We start from the raw sequence: 26,286 nt of genomic DNA, 5'->3' as shown, positions 1-26,286 counted from the left end.
TTACTTTCTGGAGGGTCTTCATTACTCCCAGATGTCCTCCACTGACTCCATCATGGATTTCTTTGAGCACCTCCTGTCGTCTGTTCCTGGGTACCACTGTCTGGCGCCTTTCTTCTCCAATGTCTTCAGACTCCAACACATGCTTCAGGACCCCGTTTTCCAAGGTAAGGGAGTTCCATTGTGCCCAGTAGGACTTAACCGCTGGCGAATAACCTGCTACCTCTTGCCACGATGGTCTTCGGTTACTTTTCTTCCATCCAATGACTAAACCAAGATCTGGGTGTTCTTCTTGGTCTTCCTTGATATCATTATCCTCCCAGTTATCGTCTACAGTTCTAGTTCTACAAATGGCTGCTTCCTTCTCTTCTGCTCGTCGGCAATGTGAGCAGTCATCGGGGCATGGTCTCCGTGACAGGGCATCTGCGTTTTTATGGCTAGTCCCAGCTCGATGTTCTATTTCGAAGTCAAATTCTTGAAGTCTTTTAATCCAGCGTGCTACTTGGCCCTCGGGATTTTTAAACTGCAGCAGCCATTTGAGAGCTGCATGGTCCGTTCTCAACAGAAATCTTCTTCCATACACGTATTTGTAGAAATGTTCTACACCTTTGACAACGGCCAAAAGCTCTCGCCTGGTGACACAATAATTGCGCTCTGGTTTACTGAGCGTTTTGCTGAAGTAGCCAATAACTTTCTCCTGTCCATCCTGGATCTGAGAAAGGACTGCTCTAAGTCCCACATTGCTGGCGTCCGTATCTAAAATGAACTTTCCGTCAGGTAGGGGATAGCTCAAAACAGGAGCGTTGATCAAAGCTCTTTTCAACTTCTTGAATGAGTCTTGGCATTCCTCAGACCACTGAAACTGGATCTGCCCTTCTGTGAGTCGGGTCAATGGTTTGGTGATGTTGGCAAACCCCAGCACATATCGGCGGTAGTAGGTGCATAAACCAAGGAAGCTCCGAAGCTGATGTATGTCTTTTGGAATGGGCCAATCCTTAACTGCGCTGCGATGGTGAAAGCTGAATTTTCTCGATCTTCTGGGGCCAATTCAACTTGCCAATATCCACTCTTCAAATCCAAGGTCGAGAAAATTGTGGAGCCGACTAGCGTGTCTAGGGTGTCGTCGATTCTTGGAAGAGGGTAGCTGTCTTTCTTTGTCACGTGATTTAGTTGGCGGTAATCCACGTAGAACCTTGTCGAGCCGTCCTTCTTCTTCACTAACACGACTGGGGAAGACCAGAGGCTGTCGGAAAGTTTGATGACTCCTTCTTTTCCCATATCGCTGACTATCTTTTATCTGTCTCTTCTCTCTTGGCAAGAGGGAATCTTCCAGCTGATTGCCGGATTGGTCAGGCATTCCCAGTGTCGATTCTATGCTGAACCACATTCGTTCTGCCGCCTTTTCCTTCTCCAATGTCGAAGATTTCCTGGTACTTGTTGTTGAGTTTCCCAATTTTAATAGGGGTTTTTCAATTTACTTCGAAATTTATGTATAAACTAAGCTACTTTGAATACTTACAGTAACTGATTTCTTCTTCGCAAAATACTCAAGCGGTTTTTGATGTATTTGATCTTCTACTTATTGAATCATTTCTAAGATATCAGTTCATATTTTTTAATGGTACAAAATTTCATCTGCTTTGATAAAATATGACCGAAAAATAAAATATTTGTAGAAATTCGTGGAATAGTTATTTAATTGGCCCCTTACATAATTATTAAATTCCCCTACATATAATCAACAGCTAAAATATTTTCACAATTCAACAAAACTCTTGATATTGCTAGTAAATTTAAGATAAACCAAATAGATTCACTTCCGTTTCTTCAATTTCTAAGATTTATCCAACTCAATCTGCTTATTAAGAACTCTCTCACTATGAGGATCAGGTTGAGAAAGATCCTTGTAATTTTCATCATCTACAAAACAAATTTCGTGCCCATCTGGATCTGCCAAAATTATCACACGAACAGTTGCTTTGCCAGGAGTGTCAAGAGATATAAGGGGAGTGAGCACTGTTTGTTTGGTGTCTTCAATTTTTTTGTTTAGGATGTCCTGTTCAGCAAATGGAATAGAAAAAGCGATGCGTCCAAAAGCCTTTCCACGATTGATGGACTTTCCTGAAAGAAAATTATATAAATTAGGATGGTAAAAAAAGAGCACACATGATATGGTATTCTGCGCATAAATTAATTTGAATGAACATAATGGTGTACAGAGAATTTGTAACAGCCTTGCTGAAACTGTAACAAGAGAAAGCCAGTGATAATTATAATTATCTACCTTATATAACAAATACTACTACCTCAAAAAATACAAAGAGAGAATTTCAAGTTGTGGATAAGTGTAAATAACATCAATAATTCAATTGATTCCACAATATTTTGGACTACCCTAATGTTTGAAGGTTTGTTAAGTATTATACCACATAGTAGTTCCTATCGTGAATATTCATAGTATCCTCTCACATAGTGTGTGTTTTGAGATTTTAATTTAAATACTACTTTTTCTAATTATTTCATTGTTTTCTGTAACGTTATTCAGTATGACCTGGGCTGTTCAGATTTTCTATAATTACTGCTTTGTTCAATAGTTTTTGACTGAGAAATCTTGCAAATAAGAAAGGACACTGGCAGAAAATAACTTTGAAGTATGTCTGGATACAAAACGAAAAACTCACTCAAAAATATGTGATTTTTGCCACTTTCTTACACAAAATGGAGAAGAAATTATTTTTTTCAGGATACCAAGTCCAGTTGAAATTTTAAAAAAATGACAAAGCAAAGACAAGGCAGTAAAACAGCTGCCAGGAGCCTGAACCAGAAGATATTTCGATCAGTTCAAGAAACACTTTATTGTGCGATTTACACTCAACAGTTTTAGTAAAACGCAACACGTGTTTCACTATACAATAGCTTTTTCAGGCATGTCTATACGTTTATAGACACGCCTATTTATATAGGCGTGTCTATATACACAGATAATCAAATATATGAACAATCAGATTAAACCAAAGGAAAAAGCTTAAAACTTATAAAATAAATATTTTTACCTATGCAAAATAATAATCAGGTAATGCCCTAAACGAAAAATTTCTTTCCTAAGACTGGATATTTGGTGATCCGAATAGTTGGAATCTGAGTAATTGGGGCTCTATTGTACTCAAATATTTTTTTTGTCAATTGGTTTGGAAAAATGTATATTCTACCAATTAATAACATACCAGTTTATTAACTAACAGGTCAATAATAACATATTAAAATGCTTAAAGACACATCCTCTCAGGTATCTCAAAAGTACAAAATCGTTTCCTCCTTTTCATAAAATAGGACGTATGCCTCTCCACTGACAGGCGATTTTGGTGAAATTGGTGACACATGTGAATTGTATTGATGTCACGTACCAGTGTAGGGGTGTCTGTAGTATGCTGTGTGATATCAGCTGTAAGTAGTCCCACTGTGATTCGAAAGTGCATACAGATTATAACGACAAGGAGCCACATTGGCTGTTGCATAATTGCTCATATCTAATCCATCTAGATGAAATTCGATGGTAATATTCAATCTGCCTCTAAATCTTTCAAAATGAAATACTAAAATATGGGGAAACTTATAGATTGATAGGGACTTTATACACATTCCCCATGGTATGGGGAGTGATAAATCCCAGAAAGTATCGAAGGTTACTGATGAGTGCCCACATATATATATATATATATATATATATATATATATATATATATATATATATATATATATATATATATTTCATCGTGAATTTTAATTGACCAACGAAATTATTTAGAATCGTAGAGTTATTTGTACTCAAGTATCTCAGCCATTACTCTTGTACTTTTTCAATGTCGCTAAAATTTTTGTCGATCTCTGTTAAGATCGGCTTAGGTTTGTCATTCATTATATTAACGTCCTCATGTAAACCTAAGAAATTACGAAGGAACTCTTGGGCATCTTGATGCACATGGCCCATGAATCGAGGGGCAAAGCTCTGAATCTGACTTTTTAAGGACTTCATGTTCACTACTCTATCAGATGATTTTTCTGACCACAATTCCTTGATAACTTCTATGAAAGCTTTGATGAAAGTACCCTCCATTGAATGTGGTAACAGACTAATAGTAATTAAAATATATTTTGTATGTGAAATTCTTACCAAGATATTCAGATGTTTTATAATTAGAGGAACAAACCTAAAAAAAGGATATTTGTCGTTATGTAATGAAATTACTCTGGCATCTGATGGCACCAAAGTTTCTCTCGTCACCTGTATCAAAGATCATGATAACCACTTTACTCACCAACATCAATTAATTCCAATTTTGCTTCATTCTCTTTGAATCCAACGGTAACCGAATTATCTGTTTTTTCAAAAATGTTCAATCCAAGTATTCCATTCCAATATTCAATAGATTTCGCCAAATTAGATGAGGCCAAAGTTACTTTCTGAACTGGATCTGAAAGTTAACCAGAAAAATGAGTATTCAAATAATTCTGCAATAAAATTGTTTGGGTTTATTGGCTGTTTTTTATAGAATTGCTATCTTACATGCCTTCATGGGTTCTAACATAAAAATCAAATAAATATGTTAAAGTCATTCTCTACAGTAAAACATGAGACAAAAATAGTCATATGTATATTATATGTGAGAAATATCTATAACTTCTATTTGTATTTGGTGAATAAACATTACATTACAGTAGGTAATTACCTGTGGTGGTGGGTTGGGGTTCATCAATTATCTTAAAAGCATATCCACCAGGTGCTTCTAGTATGTTCTCAGATAAAATAGGCCAATTTTCTTTCTTAGCTCGTTCTAAAACTTCTTTACTTTTTACGGTTATCTTTATAAAGTCGTTTCCCTTATCATATGAGTGTATCCCATAATTGTAGGTTAACTCTATCACAAAATGTGTATCTTCTGATCCATATCCCACCATGGTTTTGCTCCATCGTCCTTTGTATGGTCTGCAAAGCAAAAAATGAATGACTCGGTATTTCATAAAGAAACAAGTACATTTTCAAAATTATCCCTTAAGTTTCCCATATAGAATTAGTTTCCAGATTTTGAACTTCTATATGAAAACAATTTATAACTGAAAATAAATTACTTCAAGGGGATATCTCCCCTGACGATGACGCCATCTATGGAATCAACTGAAAACTCAATCCAGGGATATCAAAGATGAACTAGACTTTACAAGGCGGTGCATTACAAAGTCAAACTTCAATATCGACAGTCGAACGAGAATCGTCCTGTCTTTCACTGCAAGACAGTTAGATGAAACCAGTACCCAAAAACAATGCATTCATGATTCATTACCAGAGAGTGCCGTTTCAACTCGCCAAGGTCTCATCAGTGGGGCTAAGCTGAACCATGAAAGCATTGGTGATAGATCACAAATGCTTGGTTTTTGTTTGGACTCTGGTTTCACCAATAAATAAATTGCCACAAACCAGCTGTATGTACTTTTACTTTTGAAAAATAATCAAAATTACGGTATAGCTTTATAAAATACCTATCAATCAATATATGCTTTATTGTCGGAAGATTAGTATCTTATTACAAAGTTTTGTAAAAAAATTTAATGCATGTCATAAAATATAAAAAATTCAATACATGACATGAAATATAAAAAATACAAACATCGCAATTTCACAAATAAAACAGACGAGTTTAGGTGAACATTGAAAAATCAAGTAGAATTTACAGGTTATCATTGTAGAATTCATGGATCGAAAAATAAGCTTTTTTGATTGAAAGATCTTTAACTGTACTTCGGAACTTTTTGATATCTGTGCTATTTTTTAGAATTGTAGGTAGGTGATTATATACTTCAATACTTTCATAAATCAGAGAATGCTGAGTCAAGGTGAATTTTGGAATAGGTACGTTCTGTCTGGTGTTGTGACAATTTGTTCCGGTAGTGTACTTGCTAGTTTTATTTTTATGAATTAAGCATACTGTTTCCATTATGTATAAACAGGTGACAGTTAATATTTTGTGGCTGCTAAATCAAGGCTTGCAGTGATCTCTCGGCTAAGACTAGATAAAATATTTAGATCATTGACCTTCAAGTTACGAGAGACTTGAGAGTTATATTCAAGTTTGTAATAATAAAAAGGAAACACAGAAAAGCTTGCAGAATTTGACATCGTTAATCTTAGCTCGCACTTTGTTTCGACTTCTGTCAATGAACTCCAAAAAAAAGTGCAGTATGTGTTACAATAAAATGAGTATATCTCTTAACAGTTCCTATGCTTGAAAAAAATATAAAAAAAAATCATTACATATTTAAAAAACACTGAGATTTTCACTAAACAGTGTTACAAAAACGTAACACTTGTTTCGCGGCTTCTTTGAACGTGTCTTTACTAATTCTAAACTTATCAATATATGGAGCTTGCAACATGCCTACAACTCCGGATCTTCAATTTTTTCAGCTATCAAATGCCCACTAATTGATTGACATTTGGACATGGGCCCTCCAGAAAGAATGCATCCGTTGCTGTTCTTTCTGTGTTAAGCCTATTTATTTACAGATATATGCATATGAACGTGTAGGATATATATATATATATATATATATATATATATATATATATATATATATATATATATATATATATATATATATTTTATACATAGCACAGGACAGGATTTGAAATCAAAATTCGTATAATAAAAATAAAATATATTATTGCATATTGTGAATTGAAATTACAATTTTACTCTTCGAGCTTTTTGTTCAGCAAATAAATCTATGGATTCGTCATAATTTAAGATTTCAAATAGTTTTTAATTAGTTTTAGTTTGCTAAAACTTGCTTACAGCTTGCGGGTGTAGTAAGAAGTGTAGACTAAATTCGTAGGCAATACAAATATTAACAAAAGCATCCTGCAAATCATGCGCAGAGATCTGTTGCAAGAGATATAAACCGTTTGCCTTTTCTATATCACCAAATAAAAGTGCTTGCTCTTTAATAACGTAAAGTTTCTGGCAGAATTCAACGGTGCTTGAATATCGCTGGTATTTTTGAGCCACATCTGCTCCATACTTTTGCAGTTCCTCAATTGACATTTTCAAAATATTAGTACAATAATTAAGAAAGGCAAAATTCAAATTCAGCATGGTAGCATAATCAAACCTCTTCTTAATTTCTTATATGATTCGATCAAATACCATCCTTATTCCTTTTATCCAATATTTCATTGGATTTTGTCCCACTTTTGCAAAGTTTTGAGCCGACCATCCATTAATGCTACGGAATGGGCAAGGATATCTTCTTTCTGAATTGCTGTATACACTCGATTGATTTGGCGCAGAATATTCCCTCAAATAGTTGTATTAAGAATAAATTCAAAATTCTTTATAGCAGTTAAGCCCTCGGTAAGCCCTTATTAAATGATATCTGACATATCGTAGCCAAGCGGTCGGTATCGGTCGGTAGCCAAGCGGTTCGGCGTGGGTGCTTTGTTCACTCACTCGAATTGACTGCCGTGTTGGTCGGTGGTTCAAGCCCTAGTCTGAACGATCGATCTTCACTTGCTACCGTCCAACCCGTGTTAGGAATCACACGTTAAAAGAGGTAAGGCCTCGTTAATCCTTAGCTCGCACAAGTTTCGACTTCTGACAGTTGTCGTTCGTAGGGGTGCGACAGCTGGTTAACGGAAAAATAAATTTTTTTAAACAGATATACTGAGTGTGTGATCTTCTTCAGTTTCTATTCATTGTTATCATAAGCTTGGGTTCTTCCTTCCGCTGTGGTTGTCCAGAGACAAGAACTTCAAGGTACGCATAGCGTACACACGAATAAAAACTTAGAGGTCAGGATATTTGTCTCTGAGTACGCTCATGATATACCCTGGTTGCTTCTAGGGAATTTCTTTTGAATAAGCCATAAATAAAATACATTTCTGCAATTATTGGCCAAACATTGAATACAAAAAAATGAGATCCTGATTTGTCCAACACAACATGTATTATTTTTATCAAAAGGCGCATATCTTTCTTGGCTGTGTTACCTTGAGTTAAACGCATTTAAAATGTTGCACCTTTTTAAAGAACAGATATGTAAAAAAAGAAATTGAGCTACTGAACATCATGCTGCAGATGAAAGATAAAACAAAATAATTGTAAATGTCCTTGGGTTTTCTAACAAAAACAAGGTTTTAGGCACAAATCACAAGAATGAAAATTACTCTCTATCACCTCCTTCAGTTCGGAGAATGATTTATGAAATACCAATACAGGGTGTTTCAAATTCGATCCTCACCATTGGGATCTCGTAAACTATGAGAGATACGAAGATGGTTAAATTGGGGCAAAGTTGAGCATTTACCTGACTAACAATATGTCGTTGAGAAGTTCTGAAAGTCCAAGTATATCCGGAGATATTCGGAAAAAAACAGAAATTTCGGAAAATGGTTTTTATTTTTTTCTGGCTTTATTTTTCGAAGGATTCCAAAATAAACTGTACTTCCACATTGCCACTTTTTTCTTGCTATATAATGGTGTTTTCAGATTTGCTATCCAACGTTTCGTCTTCCGGCCACCATCATCAACTTTATTTTGTCTTAAGGGCGCTACATTGGATTCTTTCTGTTTTGAATAGATTTTGAACCAGATTTTACCTTTCCATTGATGAATCATAAGTTATCATTCTTTTTCGAAAAATTGGAGATATTGAAAAAATAATAATTCTTATCATAAAAGGCTTTGACTTTGATGTTACTAAATTTGACTTTCAATTTGTTATACTCAATGACATTTTGTTATTGTACAAGTCGTCGAATTTTTGGCGAAAAATGGCTTTCACGAATGAAGAAAAACGAGATATGATACAAATTTATCACAAATACAATAGAAACAGTGTTAGGACATTGGAAATGTATTTAAACTCGATTATTATTATTATTATTATTATTATTATTATTATCCCGAAAGACAACTATGTTCAAGTTATTGAATCAAAATCTCACCGAGTTTGATTCATTTGGAAACCCGAAGAAAAATTACGAAGATAGAATGGACCAGGAAACTAAAGAAAATCTGCATGTCAAATTTCCTTCGAAATGAATATTTGTCATAATTACAAGTGCTTGGAAACATCTCGAAAAAATCGGTTTAAAATGTCACAAAATACACATATCTCAAAAAGTGCACCCAGGTAATCCCGAAAGGCGATTTGAATTTTGTAATTGGCTAATAAGAAGACCTAATTTTCCTGTTTTCCTGGAAAATGTAATTTGGACAGATTGGGACTTTTACGAATTGTGGGATAATCAACCGAAATAACGAACACATTTGGATCATAAACAACCCCATGAAGTTCCAAGAAATCGACCTCAAGTGCGATTTAGTATTAACGTGTGGGCAGGAATTTACAAAGATAGAAGTTTGGGTCCTCATTTATTTGACGGAATTCTGAATGGAGACACCTATCACCAGTTTTTAATGTCGATTTTCGAAGACTATTCGGACGATCTACCTTTCATCTGGTTTCAACTTGATGGTGCTCCACCGCACACTACCAGAAGAGTATCTGATTATCTGACTGAAAGGTTTGGTTATAAATGTATAGAGAATAATGGACCGGCGAGGCGGCTAGCAAGGTCTCCAGACTTAAGTTTTATGAATACATTCTTATGGGGTACACTGAAAAATAGAGTTTATGGTCAGATGAAATACCAAAATATTGAGGACCTTCAATACAGTATTGTTAGAGAGTTCGGAAGATTGAGGAGGAGGGAAATTAATCATGTAGTGAATAATATTCGAAGAAGGGCACAGTTGTGTTACCATGAACAAGGCCAGCATTTGCTGTGATTCACTTTTGTATTTACATTTTAGTTAATTATTGTTATTTGTTCAAAGTTGTATTTTCATTGAAAAAGACATAATGTTTAATTTACCTCATACACACCTCATTCATCAAATTTTGATTGTTGATTCTGTCTCCGTATTTTTTCATTGGCTTTTCGAAGGAACCAAACTAGGTGAGATTTTGATCCAATAACTTGAACATAGTTCGATGTGGTTGTCGTCTTTAGGGACACAAGTTAAAATACATTTCCGATGTCCTAACACTATTTCTATCGTATTTGTAATAAATTTGTATCATCTCTTTTTTCTTCGTTCGTAAAAGCCAATTTTCGCCAAAAATTCAAAGACTTGTACAATAATAAAATGTCATTGAGTGTAACAAATTTAAAGTCAAATTTAGAAACATCAAAGTCAAAGCTTATTATGGTAGGAATTAATTTTTTTCAATATCTCCAATTTTTCGACAAAGAATGATAACTTATGATACATCATTGAAAAGGTTAAATCTGGTTCTATTCAAAACAGAAAGAATCCCTTACGACAAAATAAAGTTGACGGTGGCCGTGAGACGAAACGTCAGATAGCAAATATGAAAACACCATTATGTAACAAGAAAATAGTGGCAATGTGGAAGTACAGTTTATTTCAGAATCCTTAGAAAAATAAAACCAGAAAAAATTCAAAACCATTTTCCGAAATTTCTGTTTTTTTTTCGGATATACTTGGACTTTTAGAACTTTCTCAACGGCACATTTTTAGTCATTTAAATGAGCAACTTTGCCCCAATTAAACCATCTTCGTATCTCTCATAGTTTCCGAGATCCCAATGGTGAGGATCGAATTTGCAACACCCTGTATATGCGTTTCTCAAAAAATCAAAATGCAGTCTCTCTTTGGTTCCTTAAAAACAAGACTTTAAATAAAGGATTGTTATTGATGGTGTGTAAATCTGTTTTCAAGGAAATAGCAAATGAGAACATGGGAGACAAACATTTTGAAATAGAGATAAACGTTTGAATTGCCAAAAATTTCGTATCAAATATGTCTATTCCATCAACTTCCTACACAACTTTATATCTTATCTGAGAGCTTATCAAAAACAAATAAAATAAATCGTGTAAAAAGGAATTCCTGCCGACTCAAGCTCATGATAGTAGTATCGAATACATAACATTTATCCAAATTATCAGAACACTATTATAAAATGTTTAAGATCAAAGGGAATCATACCGACCATATCAAGTAATATAATAGCGAAAGTTGCTAGTGATAATTTATAAACAGCAATTTATATTTGGTATTTTTTTATTTTGAAAGTTGAAGCAATTGATGCGTCTCTATTAAAGGTTAAAATGAATAGTGTCAATAACAGTTATAGTATTGAAATTAAAATCAGGAAACTTCTAATTCAATACCAAACTGGTTATGTTTAAGAAACTTTATTGGAAATGAATTTTAAAACAGGCAACAAGCAGTAACATTTTTTAAGATGCTTTGAAAGCGATTTCTATGTGAAAGTGTAGATTGTATGTATTTTGAAAAAATGTCTCGAGAAAACTTATTCTACGTTTTCCATCGACTTCTTTGCTTTTATGCATTGACTCCAAAATCATATACAAGCAATGGACAAAAGAGATCTATCATGAGGAGTTTTCATGGATTTATCTAAAGCCTTCGATTGCATAGATCGTGACATTTTATTATTGGAAACTATAAATATGGATCTTGTGGAAAATCTTGATGACTGGTTCAATTCATATTTGAAAAACAGAAAACAATTAGTAGAATTCAATCAAAAAAACAAAACGTCAAGGTCGGATGCTTTGGATGTGTATATGGGTGTCCCAAAGGGTAGCATTCTCGGTCCAATATTATTTATCATATTTATCAACGATATTAATGAGGTTGTTGCAGACATAAACACTGCTCACATGATCAATTATGCTGATGATACCAATCTTCTATTAACAGGTGCGAACTTACCTGATATTATAAAAAAGGGTAACAAAATAATAGAACAATTCAAAGATTATTTTTTAGAGAATAAGTTAGTTCTGAACGATGGAAAAACAAATTGTATCATGTTCAAAATCAATGACAGTATAGAAACACCACAATGTAATTTGATTATGCACAATCAAAAAATCATTTGTAACACTTCAGTGACGTTTCTAGGCATATACATTGATGACACTTTAAGTTGGACTAGTCAGATAGACAACCTTTGCCATAAACTATCCTCGGTAACATACGCCATGAGAGTTCTAAAAAAAATGTTGATCTTGAAGCACTAGTTACAATATATTATGCGAATTTTTACTCCGCTATGAGATAAGGGATATTCATCTGGGGCTCGTGTCATGGTTTTAATAGAGTTTTCCTATGTCAAAAAAAAATTATCGGAATAATCTTCAATTAGAACACAAGAGATTCCTGCAGAGGAGCCTTCAAGATCAACAAACTACTTAGGTACTGTGTCAGCAATCTATAGCTATGAATCAATAAAATTTATCATCAATCATCCAGGCCAATTTGACATACATCGCAAAACACATATTTATGAGACAAGACGAAAAAAAGACTTCTCATATCCCATCCATGCAAAATCCCTATATGAACGTAGCACTATCTATACTGGAATGAAATTTCATAATAATCTTCCGAAAAACATAAAAGATATTTTCTTACAGATTTCTGAAATCTGTAAGAAAATTCTTATGTAATCTAGAGCCCTATTATACTGATGAATATTTTCTGGCCTGTAGAAATGTATGAACCAAATTTAATTCAAAATTGCGCTATTCATTTATAGAAATTTTCTCTACTTTCATTAATCATGCGCAGTATGACGCACATTTTAAAATGTTTGTAGTTGTGTTTGAAACTTAAAGCTATTCATTTTTAATGTTTCATTTTATATGTACACATATTTGATATTTTTTACAATTTTCCTTTTGACGTATTTCTCAGACAAACATATTCTGCCACTCCTGTGAATGATCATAAAATACTGTGTTGAAATAAATGTATCTATCTATCTATACATCATGGAGTTTTTCTGAATCTTATATCACAGCCTGCCCATAAAGTAACGAAGGACAATTTCTACCGTTTTACTGTCTTTTAGAATGAAAATTGACTGTACAAGGTCACCTATCTTCGAGTAATGACATCGTTTTTTAAAAGAAATATTTTTTTTTTCAATTTCCAGACTTCTTGACCTAATTCCAAATATGTATCACATGTTGTCTCCAATTGACACAAGGTGAGCAGCATTACCAACACTAAAGTTATTTACAAACTCATATTGTAAATAACTCTTAGTGTATTGTTATTACAACTACTTCAATAAACTGACGAAAAAACACATTATATCTAACTACTTCTACATAGGGAAATTTGCTCCTCAACTATATGGTATATTATCTGAAAAGATATTTTATGACTTCTATTTTTCTTTTGATATTGAAAACTGTCAAAAACATGTAAATTCAATTCTCTATTGTTAACGCATCATCCATCTTAGTTATCTTCTGATGAAGATTAGCAAAACGTGCTTCGAGAGACAGCAATTTCGTTCTTGTGAGGGGAAGAGTGTTTTCAATAGATCAATTTCATGCTAGAGATTTCAAATTCCACTTATCAAATGGACCTCAGATGGATGGATGATGGTAATGAATTAAAAGTCAAGAAACTTTTTTTCCTAAAGACTAATTTTTCTTTAAAATATACCTCTTTCAATTTATATTGTATTTTATGTGGTCTAACACCTACACCTAACACCTACCTAGAGGTAGGTATTTGAAACTTGTCAATTTTTAGAAGCTTGAAGTCCGAATCTCCAACAAATGCTAACTTGCTAACTTAAAGTCATTAAAAATTAATAATTCTTCTTCAAAATTGCTTTATTACATCGCTTTACAACCTAAATTGACAACCCAGAGATGTTAATGTCACTGACATGTTTGTTGGCCTAGAAACTTGTCTTATGCAATTGCTCATATCTTTCACCATATAAGAGGTGAGTCATACTTTTTAAGAAAATACATATTGAACAGTAGGATCCCTACTGATCAATATGTTCATTAATGATATCGGATCTGAGATTGATGTCAATTTCCTTTTATACGCAGATGACTTGAAACTCTATCACAATTTAACATGTTCTAATTATTGCGAACGTCTCGCCCTGAATTTAAATCCTGTGGCTACATGGTGTCGGAAGAATAATCTATCTCCCAACATTTCCAAATGTAATGTCTTACTCACTGAAAATGAATTTGACATTACACAACTAGGTCATAAACAATCGAGTTCTGGAGCTCCCTGACACACTCCCTGATCTAGGTGTTACTTTTGATTCATTCCTATCTTTCATATTGACACTACTCTGACAGCTGCTTATTGCATGTATGGATTCTTAGTTAGAAATACAAAAGACTTCGAAAAAGCTTCAACATTGACATTACTTTATTTCACTTTTGTTCGATCTAGGCTGGAATATGCATCTGTTTTGTGGAGTCCCTACTATCAACAAGAAGCCCTAGAGAGGTGCTTCCTTAAATATGTCTTTTAAACTCGAAGGCGTGCATTCTATTGTAGGAATACCCTAATATGAATTGCTTGAAACTCACAATTTTTGTAGTCTCAAGGTAAGGCATAAATAGTATTCATTTGTTTTTTTATTCAAGGTCATAAACAATATTATTACCTGCTCTCAATTGTTACAATATGTTGAATTTTAGTATCACATTTTATCTCAACACTCCTCATACAAATATAATGAAAAAATCTCCAATTTATACAATGTGCGATACCTCTAATTCTGTTAGTCATGTCCTAGATATATTCAACTGCCAGAGTATACAAATCAAAAGACATTTCTTAGCTGACAGTTCTGTTTTCGATTTTTTTTTATATAGATTCACAAATTATATTAGGTACCCAAGTTCATATTTGTAAGTGCCACTGTTTCTCCCTGTTCTGTAATTGGGTTCATCCTGTAGAAGTGTATGAAATAAATTACTCAGCTAAGAATATGTCCACATTATAGTAGAAAGATTGCAAATATTATAGATAGTTAAGGGTTATTAATATTTTTATGTACAATTTTATATTGATCTTACCCATTACAGGTAGCTTCACAACCTTCAGAAAATTCTTCGTGTCTCAAAACTTTCATGCCTAAAACTTCTCGATAAAATCTGATTGTTTCTTTCCGGTCAGGAATCTTGAAAACATAATGCAAAGCTCTTCCATTCAAAAATCCCATCTTGTTTCCAAAAAAAAGTATTTTCAGAGCAAATTATTAATATTTGTCCAGTACAAATGATCTACAACAAACAAATGTACTAAAACACTACAACGGAAGCCAAAAGAGATGAGATTTAATTGAGGCACATACTATTATTATCTGATAATTATATACTCTGTTGAATCTCAGATTATTAATGATAATGATATTCAATTAATAATGGAGTAGTGAGATTAGATAACCCCAAAATCGAGTCATTAACTTCCACTTGAAAATATTGTGAATTATATTTTTTCATTACATATTGAAAATTGAAACTAGACTTTCATATTATCAAGGTCATTTTCCACCTCTTTATAAAACTTTTGAGTGTAATTTGTAATTTCTCATAATCAAGGTCATCTGATACCTGGGGCAATTTCATTGTGAATGAGAAATACACTCACCACTCGGGTTTTTCCAGTTTTTTCACATGTTCTTACAGGAATTACCAATTTGATTTGTTAATAAATCATCAATTTATTCTAAAGGTGAGGTAGGCTTGGACGGTACCAAATATAACATTGCTCAAAAGAAAAATCATTAAAAGACAAATTTTTCAAAATTGTTTCTGAAATTTTAAATTAATGAAGTAAAGCGGAAAACATGCATCAAAATGTGAATTGACGATAGATTATTATTCATTTTTTAGGTTCTGGTTCTACAGAATTCAGGTTCTAGGACGTCAGGATTATGCGCAGTTCATGTAGAGCGTTCTGGTTTATTGGGGATAAGTTCGGATTGATGAATCGTCTGTTCTGGTTTCGACTGTGAAATGATCCTAAACTATCTTGAACCGTCCCGAATCGTATATTACGAATTCCGACTCCATTGAATGAAACATAATCTCGGAGTACTGAATTATAGATTTATTGGAATATCAAAGATTTTTGCTGGGCAACAAATTTAATATTGCTGAAATATTAACAACGATGTCTGACTGTCTGACAAAAATGCGAATAACGTCGAAAAATCAACTGAAGTTAACCAGTGACGTCATAACATGAACTAGCCAATGAGAAATGGATACCTACAATAAAAAATGTGACAGGTCAGATCAACGTCACGATGTTTTACGTGTTGCATATTTCCATTATGAAAATTTTATTTATTATTTGTCACACGTGCACGTCTACTGTGCACTGTATCCAAAACGTTGTGGGATTCGTAGATGAAATATATGACGTCACGCAGTCCACATTTTCATGTCTATGAAATACTCTTGATGTAATTTGAAATTAATTCATGCTGCATGAAATATAATGTGTGAAATCAATATGTTAAATTGAAAAGGATATATTTTTATGAAAGAATAATTTTTGGGTATGAAAATTTTTGGCTTTCTTCCTTTCCATCTTTATACAAAAAAATGTGGGAATCTTTCAAAAAAAGGAAGGAAGCAAATAATTCCAAACTGAACTTTCCATAAAAATGTATAGATCATACAAAGAAGTGATTTTCAGACACGAACTGGAAGAAAAACCTAATAAACATTGAATTAAACGAAAGAAAAAATACTTTGGAAGCAACTACTTTTACATGAACATTGAATTATACGAAAAACACTCTGTCCAGTTCAGTATGTACTCCAAACATTTTTATGGAATTCAATCGGATATCAGTCACAGGATTTTTACACAATATAGTATATGAAAGAGGTAAAATTTCTCTTGCCTAGAACACTCATCCTCAATGACGGACAGCGATGTTTGGGAATAAAATACCCATCTTATTGCCTCTTTAGTACCAATTTGGATAACATTACAAGATGAATCACCCAATTCATTCATAAAATTACGACCTTTTGTCACGAATGAGTTGAGTCATCGATGACAGTACGTAATGACATTCATTTGCTCATTTGATTCAGTCTCAGTCATAGGAAACTGGTTTGAATTGGAAGAGATATATTTCAAATAGAGTTTAATTTTTGGGAAAGACAGGTTTTGGATTTCTACTTCTTCATCTATAAACAAAAATAAAAAATCTGGGAATCCTCTAAAGGAAAAAAGAAACCAAATAATTGCAAAATAAACTCTTCACAACTCAGATTCAGACACATACTGAAAGAAAAAGTCCTGTCGAAACTACAACTTCCATGTAAACATTGAATTGAACGAAAGAAAAAATACTTTCGAAACAATTACTTTTATATGAACATTGAAGTATACAAAAAATACTTTTTCATTCTAGTTCAATTCCATAACGAATGTTTAGAGTACTAACTGAATAGGAAAAAGAGTTTTTCGTATAAACCAATGATCATATAAAAGTAGTTGTTTCGAAAGTATTTTTCCAAATGTGTCTGATTTGGGTTCTGATCGGTGTTTATTGCTTTTATGAATATATAAACTCGAAAATATGGTTGTGAATATCACCATTGTTGTTAATTTGGGTATAGCTAATACCTATTTCATGCGACAGTCTGTATTATTTTTATGTCACTGACTTAGGATTACAATGTTCATATTGTTTTGGAGTGTTTGAAGTTGTATCTGAGGAATGAATATTCCTTTTCAAAACAGTTTACAATAAATCATTTCTATTTAGTACTAGAGACCTATCCCAGTTTCATAATGATGGAACCACCACCTCGTTTTATTTTGGATAACTTGTCACTGGGTTAACTATACACTGGCAAATCTTAAAAATTAAGAAGAAATACATACTTTTTAGGTTAAATGTAAACTCATACTCCCTCAACCCCGAAACGGACCAATCAGCATTCGCCATCTGGGGATAAAATTTCCACGGAGACCAGACACGGATCGAATTTAAAAACAATGAAATTTATAAATTGAAATAATCAGTGTTTGAGTGCAAGTGCTGTGGCTCTAAGATGTTTTTGTAACTAAATACAAAATAATTGAATTTGATGAATTGTTTTGATAATAATGCAATTTGATAAAAAGTAAATGTTATAATTGGAAATTAATATGTATCTCATAAAATTCATATTACTTAATGTGTATTTGTCCACTTTGTGTTCTGCTGGAAGGGACTTCTATAAAATATTAGGCGTTTCAAAGTCTGCTACTTTACATGAAATCAAAAAAGGGTATAGGAGATTAGCTAAAGAATTACATCCTGATAAGAATCAAAATGATCCTGAAGCATCTCAAAAATTTCAAGACTTAGGAGCAGCTTATGAAGTTCTCTCCGATGAAGAAAAACGAAAAAAGTATGATAGATGTGGAGAAGATTGTCTTCAAAAAGACGGAATGATGGATGGTAGCATGGATCCTTTCGCTAGTTTTTTTGGCGATTTTGGTTTTCACTTTGGAGGAGGTGAACAAAGACATGAAACCCCCAAAGGAGCTGATTTAGTAATGGACATATTCGTTACATTGGAAGATTTGTATAGTGGTACTTTCATTGAAATAACGAGGAATAAACCTGTCATGAAACCAGCCAAGGGTACCAGGAAATGCAATTGTAGACAGGAAATGATCACTAGAAATTTGGGGCCTGGGCGTATCCAAATGATGCAACAGACTGTGTGCGATGAGTGCCCTAATGTCAAGTTGGTTAATGAAGAGAAGATACTAGAAATGGAGGTAGAACCAGGAATGGTTGATGAGCAGGAAACTAGATTCAGGGCTGAAGGAGAACCACATTTGGATGGTGATCCAGGAGATCTCATTATCAAAATTAAAACTCAACCACATTCTGTGTTTGAAAGGAGAGGAGATGATCTATACACTAATATCACCATTAGTTTACAGGTAATTTGTTGTAATTTATTTGAATAAGATCCTATTTTACCGTGTTTATAGCGTTGTCCATATTTTGGGTGTGATGTGCACATTTAGGGATGTGTCAAAATACTACTACTACTACTACTGCAGCAGTTTACAATCGTTAATGTTTTCTACCTCATTTTCTCTGCAGTTTCTTAGGTGCTTTTTCACAACTTCACAGAAAACTTGAGATTTTTTTTTCAAGGACAAAACATAAGCACTAAAGGAGAATCTGAGATATTCTAAAAGTGGTGCCTGTGCGAAAGTAGCGATTCATGTTGGATTTTAATCACTGGAGATTAAAGTCATTTGGAAAAACGTCCTCAGGAAGTTTATTCCACATAAAAGTAGTTCTCCAAATGAAAGAGTTCTGAAACATTGAAGTATGAGGTGTACTGAGTTGAACCTTTAAATGATGAGAAGGCACAAATCGTTGTGTATTTCTGACATTTACCGTTCCTGGTGGAATCAAATGTGCCAAGTCACTTGAATACTTCCCGTGAAAGTATCTATAAAAGAGAGACAAATCTCCAACTTTTCTTCGATGTTCCAGACTATCAAGGTTGCAAGTGGTGTTCGTGTCTCCAATCAGGCAGATGGCTCTTTTTTGGATGGATTCCAGCAGCTTCAGGGTATGCTTATTGGCGAAGCTTCATACATGTGAACAATATTCCAAAGAAGGTCTGATCTGAGCTTTATAAAGTATCTAAAGTTGTTGGGGTTTGTATAGTTTTCTGGTTCGGAAGAATGTTTCAAGCTTTTGAAAAGCAGCCTTTGCTTTGATTGGGAGGAAGGAATAAAACCTCATCTGAAATTTCTCATTTCATTTGAAGTTTTAACTGCTGATAATCAAATTTATACATTCTCCAGATAATCGTAAGGATCACAGAATAGGCATTATCTAGTGTTATATTTTGAACATCATAGTTAAGGAAAACATTGATTTTAACCATAAGGAGCACTAGACAAAATTTTTTGTATTTATACTTTGACATAGATGATTTTACTCCAAGTACATAAAAAACTGTGTATATATGCATTTGAATCCCCAAAAGTTTATCTGTTTCCTCAACTACATAAAATGCTCATCATATTGAGAGGCTGTAGAAACAAAACAGACCTACCTCACTGCTTTGTTGCACGCTGACCAATTACCCATTTTTTTCGTCAGTGACACCTGAGTTGAACTCACTACGTGGGGAGACAATTTCAATGAAGAACTGTGTAGGCCAAATGTGATTCAACTCTAAAAACTGCTTTGCCTTCCACTATTGTTCTAGTATTATATTTGAAATAACGGATTATATTCGTCAACAATACTTTCACTACAGAAACTTTGATTTTTTTTGTTAAATTAACTTATGTAATACAGTAATGTCAGTACAAAATGTCTCTTTGACATTTCTTTGTTTTCCTTGAGGTATGCAGTGCCATCTTGCAGCAATGGTGTCCTTGAATTACTAGTTCATAATCATTATATCATTTGGCTTTATCCATTTTTCAAAATCAGTGTTACAGGTTTTTGGTGTTGGTGGTGTTGGAAAATTAATTAAAAAACTTATTTGATGAGAAATTCTAAACTGCGTGACCATGATAACTAAAGTTTCAGTAGATTCCAAAAAAAGTTCAAAATAATAAATATATATTCAAATGGATTGAATACTGTATCGAGGATAGATACATACATATAAGAAAATGAATATTTGAAATATTCAATTTCTTATAAATAAATATTTGAAAAATGCCAAAGATAATGTTTCTAGTCTAATGAATTCAAATTCAAATTTATTAACAAATGTACAATATCAGATGAATGTCTATAAATATTTTTTTTCTCTTACATAACTATTTCATTATAACATTAAAAACAGTACAAAAATAACATTTCAAAATGCTCAAAGGTGCGAACTTGTTTCCTCCTTCTCATAAATGAGGATGTATGCTTCTCCACTCACAAGCGATTTTGGTGAAATTGGTGACACGTGTAAATCATTGTATTCATGCCACGTGCCAGTATAATGATGTTTGCAGAATGCTGTATAATGTCCGCTGTAGGTAGATCCAGTGTGATTCGAAAGTGCATATAGATTATAACGACAAGGAGTCACATTTTCTGCTGCATAATTGTTCATGTCTAATCCATCTAGAGGAAATTCGATGGCAACATTTAACTTGCCTCTAAATCTTTCTGTTTGAGAAAATCTTTTAAAATGAATGACTAAAATACGGGGAAACTTATGGATCGATAGAGACTTTGTGCATTTTCTTCTTTCTTTGCAACTTGAACACGTCGGTTTTTCATAAATATTAAAACATTGTTAGTACATGTATAATATTTTAACACAGTCTGCTAAGTGTAAACACTTGTGTTTGACTGGGTTAGTTGAAAAATAAAAATTATGTTAAATGTTAATATACATTGTTCATGAAACAATATATAGAAAAGAAGAAATGTATCAATAATTGTATTTTATTATGAATGAGGGTGAAATAAATTATCTATTGATCTGAACTATTTCAATGTCATCACATTTTCAATTTTTTCATCATTATCTAATATCCAATTGTGTAATGTTTTTTAAATGCTGTTGTATTCAACTTTTTAATTTTTCGTGGAATTATATTGTAACTTTTACAACCAATACATATGCAGTGTTGTTACATTGAATGTAGACTACACTTAGCAATTTGAAAGCATTTATTGGTCTGTGATCTTGTATCATACTGATGTTCTATTTCTATTATGTCAGTATTTGCAAAATGTTTTTTTTATATGGACGGTACTGATTTCGTAAAATGTTTGTCTGAGATTTGAAATGAAATATTTTCTGAATAAAACTTGACAGATTTTAACGAATTTTCATATGCACCACCCCAGGCTATGATTCCATAGGCCATAATATTGGAAAATAATGCATAATAAAACATCAATAGAGTTTTCACTTCAAATATATTTCTCAGAAGTCTGAACTTATGAAGACATTTTCTTAATTTTTTTGTCAATTCAAGTTAATGTTTTTTCCACTTCAGGCAACAATCTATATAAATTCCTAAATATTTTATTTGTGGGGTTCTGTTTAATTTAAGAGTGCAATTGCATTTTTGAAAATGTTTCTGTAAACATTTCGAACTATGAATTTTTATTTCATCAAACTTTGGTTGATATTTTTCACTACATGAAAATGTTATGAATTTAGTTTTCGTGATATTGAGTGTGAGGAAGTCACACAAAATTGACATGCCAACTTCAGCCTTTGATATGGTCTCATCCCAGTTATCTCCATCCACTACATATACAGTGTTATCTGCATATGAATATAGATCACCATCAAGATTTGTATTTAGTAAATCATTAATGTAAATCAAAAAAAGGACAGGTCCTAAAATCGTGCCTTGAGGAACACCACACTGTATTTGTTGGTTACTCTTATATTTATTTATTTTTACGAACTGTTTTCTGTTTCTTAAGTAACTTCGGGAAAGTTCAAGGCAAACACCTCTTATTCCGTATAGTGTTAGTTTCTCCAGGAGTTTAGAGTGAGAAGGTATCAAAAGCTTTTTTCATATCTAAAACTATTCCAATCACTTTTTTGTTAATATTCAGACCATTATAAATATTTCGAGTTACACTGAAAGTAAAGGTCACCAATTTATAAATAACTAGTATAGCAAGCGCCAAACGTGATGGCGAGCCATTGCGCAGGTAAAGACTCTCCCAACTATTGGATAACGATAAGCCCCTTGCCGGCCACTGTCGTACCTATAATTAGTTTTAATTAGGGTAGCTCATGGAACATGACTCCTTTGTAATTTCTTGTCATATTTTTTTAGTATCATAGGTAGTGGTACAGTATATTAAAATATTATATAATGATACACTCTTCATGACTGGTTTTTTGGGTTTGAAGGTCGTCGTATTTTGGAACTACATCTTAACGTTTCGCCAGCACGAGTGGCTGGTTTCTTCTGAGGTTTATTCATCTTGATGATTCATCGATGACTGGTGATTTCTAGTTCGTAGGTTGTATTTATGTTGATGCAGGTAGTTCGTCACTCTTGTTGATGTGTTGCTATTGACCGAAGTGTTATTAAATGTTAATGACGTATCTATTCCCGCCGAACCTCTTAGTAGGTTATTGCTTATGGCATTTATACTTGATTAACATTGCTGTGCAATGTTACGACTCGTCATCACGTTTGGCGCTTGCTGTATATAAGTTGTTGCATTCTTAAAAGTGTGTTATATTCAATTCTAAAGTATACTGTAAAACAGTTGATCAAATATATTATCTTGATGCGTATTTCAAGTGTGCTACTAAATAGAGCTCCCTTTTTAAGAAAAAAATAAGAGTTGTGAATTTTTAAATTTTATTGAAAGTGAGTGGATTTTACTGATTCAATTTTTGTCTATAAAATATATTGAGTATAGTAAAAAAAAAATTGAAATTTGATTTTTTTACTATTTGCAAAATATACTGTTTCTTTCAGGATGCATTAAGCGGATTTACTATGGAAATACCTCATCTTGATGGCCATTTGGTATCTATCACACGGGATAAAGTTACTTGGCCAGGAGCTCGCATACGTAAGAAGGGAGAAGGAATGCCTAATTATGACAACAATAATCTGCATGGAATTTTGTATATTACTTTCGATGTAGAATTTCCCAAACAAGAACTGAACTCGGAAGACAAAGAAGGTGAGTTTTATTTTGGAAAAGGAAGTTGGATTCATATTCATATTTATACTTTATAGTAAATCAGAAATTGATGTACTAGGTCTCATCTGTTATTCTCATTTCATACAGTGACGAAAACAAGAGCTTAGTTTTTGAAGAAGCATTATTTTTAAAAAATTTCCATAATTAGAATAAAATGCGCACATACGAAGAGGTTATCAATTCGATACGTACGAGGTCTGTTCTAAAAATGAGATGACTTTTCATTTTCTCAAAAAATATTTATTTATTCATCAATTTCTTTTTAGTCAATTTCATAGTAGTCCCTTTCAAATATGTTACATTCGTGCCAGCATTTTTTCCAATCCTCGAAGCAGTTCTAATATGCACTTTTTGGTTGTCCTTGAGCTCTCTCAACGTTTTCATCTCTTCAATCGTCGCAAAACTCCCTACTTTCATGAGTCCTTTCAACGTTGAGCTCAGGAAAAACTTGCAAGGGGCCAAATCTGTTGAATACGGTGGCTGAGGCATGATTATGGACGTTTTCTTTGTATTGCTTCTCGCAAGCGGTGCATAACTTCAAGGGAATACTTCTTATTGACCTTATGACCATGTGGCAAGAACTCCTGCTATATTTTCACATACAGTATAGATCTTAACTTTTGAAAGGGAGAAGATATCAGGGTTGGACAACATTTATGTAGGAAGGTATCACTTTTAGTACTTTCTATTAAGAAAGACAGTGTCGCTATCAACTTTTTTTCAAGTGGATGGGAGGGTCTTGTCATATCTCATTTGATAGGTATTCTGTATCCAACACTATTTTATTTTCGGAAATTGTCTCAGTTGTTTCCGAATAATTGGTAGTTTGATATTGTTTTGAGAATCTGTAAACAAATGATGAATATCATAATATCAATCAATGTGTTCAAAACTCACCTCAGTTTGTATCAATAAACGTTTAGAATATTCACCAATTACTTTCTGACAATAACTACTTCAAATCAAATCAAATCAAAATATACTTTATTGTCCGAAGATTTGCATCTTATTGACAAAGTCCAAGAAATACAATGTTGATATAAAAAAAGTACTAAAAAAGTATAAATGTAAATATAAAAAAGTTCCAAAAATGGATAAATGTAAATATAAAAAAAAGTTCTAAAAATGTATAGATAAAATACCACCATGTATAAAGTGATAGTACAATAGTAGTAAAAATATTAGTAATATATTATTAAAAGAATTCGCTAAAATACTCTTCCAAACTATAACTCATTTCTAATGGTAAATGATTGAACAATTTACCACCATTATAGTATATGGAATGCTTGATTAAATTAGAAGTTGGGATGGGAAGTCTAAAGGTATAATTGCTATTGCGAGTAGCATAAGGAGTAGAAGCAAAGTTGAACTTCGATTTATGTTTATAAATAAGGCAAACTGTCTCTAAGATAAAAAGTGCGATGACTGTTAACATTTTATTGGCAATGAACAAATTCCTGCACGATTCTCTGGGTTTAACTTTACATTCTTACATGTTTCTGGGATAATTTTCTTGCAAACACCTGTTATGCTATTTATTAACTCTGTCCGTAAACTGCTGTTGTGTAATACTTCTGATTTTATGAATCCCCACAAAAATATCTGGGGGCTCATATCAGGTGATTAAGCAAGGAATTCTAAGGGATCGCAAAGCTTCTAGATATCTTGATTCTGATCACCATTAGTTGAATTGTTTCATTACTTTCATTACTGACTTCTTTCATGGAAGCAAGTTTCTCAGGAAATTTGAGGTTTGCAACATTGGAAGTTTGTTTTCAAAATGAAAAGTTTTCAGTTATAGCTAGAGCTATAGGTAATTTTGGAATATAATTCTTGGAACTAATAGGGAGAATAGTATCAAGATAGTCAATTAACAGATTATTTATTTTTCAGCTGTGAAGAAAATACTGAACCAGAGCTCAGTGAACAAAGTGTACAATGGACTTAGGGGTTATTAAATTGTGTGAGTGCTAAGAGAAGACTTTAGTTAACAAAAATATATTCCTGATGGAATTATTGTGTTGAGAAAGTTATTTTCTTCGTGTTTCCTTTTATGTTTATTATTTATTAAAAAATACTAGATTAAACTAGATTTTTGTGATTTCATCATAATTTTTCCATTTAACAGAGGTATACAATTTTTAAGTATACCCATATTTAACCCCACATAGTTTTTGATATTTGAAAAAACTGAGATTTTTCCAACATCACAATGAAATATAGAAATTGTTCAAGTCATTTATTATGAATTTTCCTCAAATATCGGCCAATTGCATCAGTTTAAATATAGAAGGAATGAGATTTCATATCTTCAGAGTTTTTTTAAATATAATTTCTTGATCAAAAAACACTTCATTGTGAGATTTTCATTGAACAGTTAACAAAACAGTAACATGTGTTTTGCTATATAATAGATCATCTAACATTTTTCATGGAGTATGAAAACGCTTGAAAAAAACTATTTTATAGCAAAACGTGTTGAGATTTTGTAAACAGTCCTGTGAAAACCTGACAATTGAATAAGTTATGAATTTTCATCAAGTTTTCGGTCAATTCCACCACATAATTTCTTAAAATATTTATTTGAAACAATATTGAGATAAAATATGTTTGACAAAATGAAAAGATGAACTCGTCTCTAAATCAAGAATTATTTTTCGGCAAATAAAATGAAATTAAATACTTCAAAAA

At 32.8% G+C, this 26,286-nt stretch overlaps 2 protein-coding genes across 5 annotated transcripts; one reads left to right on the top strand and one right to left on the bottom strand.

Annotated features, from left to right (window-relative positions):
* Nucleotides 1-1,676: 1,676 nt before the first annotated feature.
* On the bottom strand, nt 1,677-20,203 carry LOC111508511 (glyoxalase domain-containing protein 4). Of its 4 annotated transcripts, none has more exons than XM_023164036.2 (5): nt 19,997-20,203; nt 14,966-15,172; nt 4,725-4,981; nt 4,314-4,469; nt 1,677-2,118 (listed from the first exon to the last, which is right to left on the bottom strand). In XM_023164036.2, exons 2-5 carry the CDS (start codon nt 15,109-15,111, stop codon nt 1,832-1,834), a joined length of 846 nt encoding a protein of 281 aa, XP_023019804.1. In that variant the 5' UTR covers nt 15,112-15,172; nt 19,997-20,203; the 3' UTR covers nt 1,677-1,831. The 4 variants fall into 4 exon arrangements, with proteins under 4 accessions (XP_023019804.1, XP_023019802.1, XP_023019803.1 ...); XM_023164034.2 differs by lacking the exon at nt 19,997-20,203 and adding an exon at nt 15,540-15,968; XM_023164035.2 differs by lacking the exon at nt 19,997-20,203 and adding an exon at nt 15,244-15,388.
* shv (DnaJ heat shock protein family member shriveled) lies at nt 17,845-25,675 on the top strand. The gene is made up of 3 exons (XM_074175166.1): nt 17,845-18,857; nt 23,361-23,571; nt 25,489-25,675. The coding sequence occupies exons 1-3, from the start codon at nt 18,069-18,071 to the stop codon at nt 25,551-25,553; spliced, it is 1,065 nt and encodes a 354-aa protein (XP_074031267.1). The 5' UTR covers nt 17,845-18,068; the 3' UTR covers nt 25,554-25,675.
* Nucleotides 25,676-26,286: the final 611 nt, after the last annotated feature.

The sequence above is a fragment of the Leptinotarsa decemlineata genome, unplaced genomic scaffold, assembly GCF_025532065.1.
Source record: "Leptinotarsa decemlineata unplaced genomic scaffold, Ldec_3_MD MMD2_tig00000882_RagTag_RagTag, whole genome shotgun sequence".
In the NCBI taxonomy this organism is placed as follows: Eukaryota; Metazoa; Arthropoda; class Insecta; order Coleoptera; family Chrysomelidae; genus Leptinotarsa; species Leptinotarsa decemlineata.
This window is presented reverse-complemented; position numbering and strand designations above follow the sequence as displayed.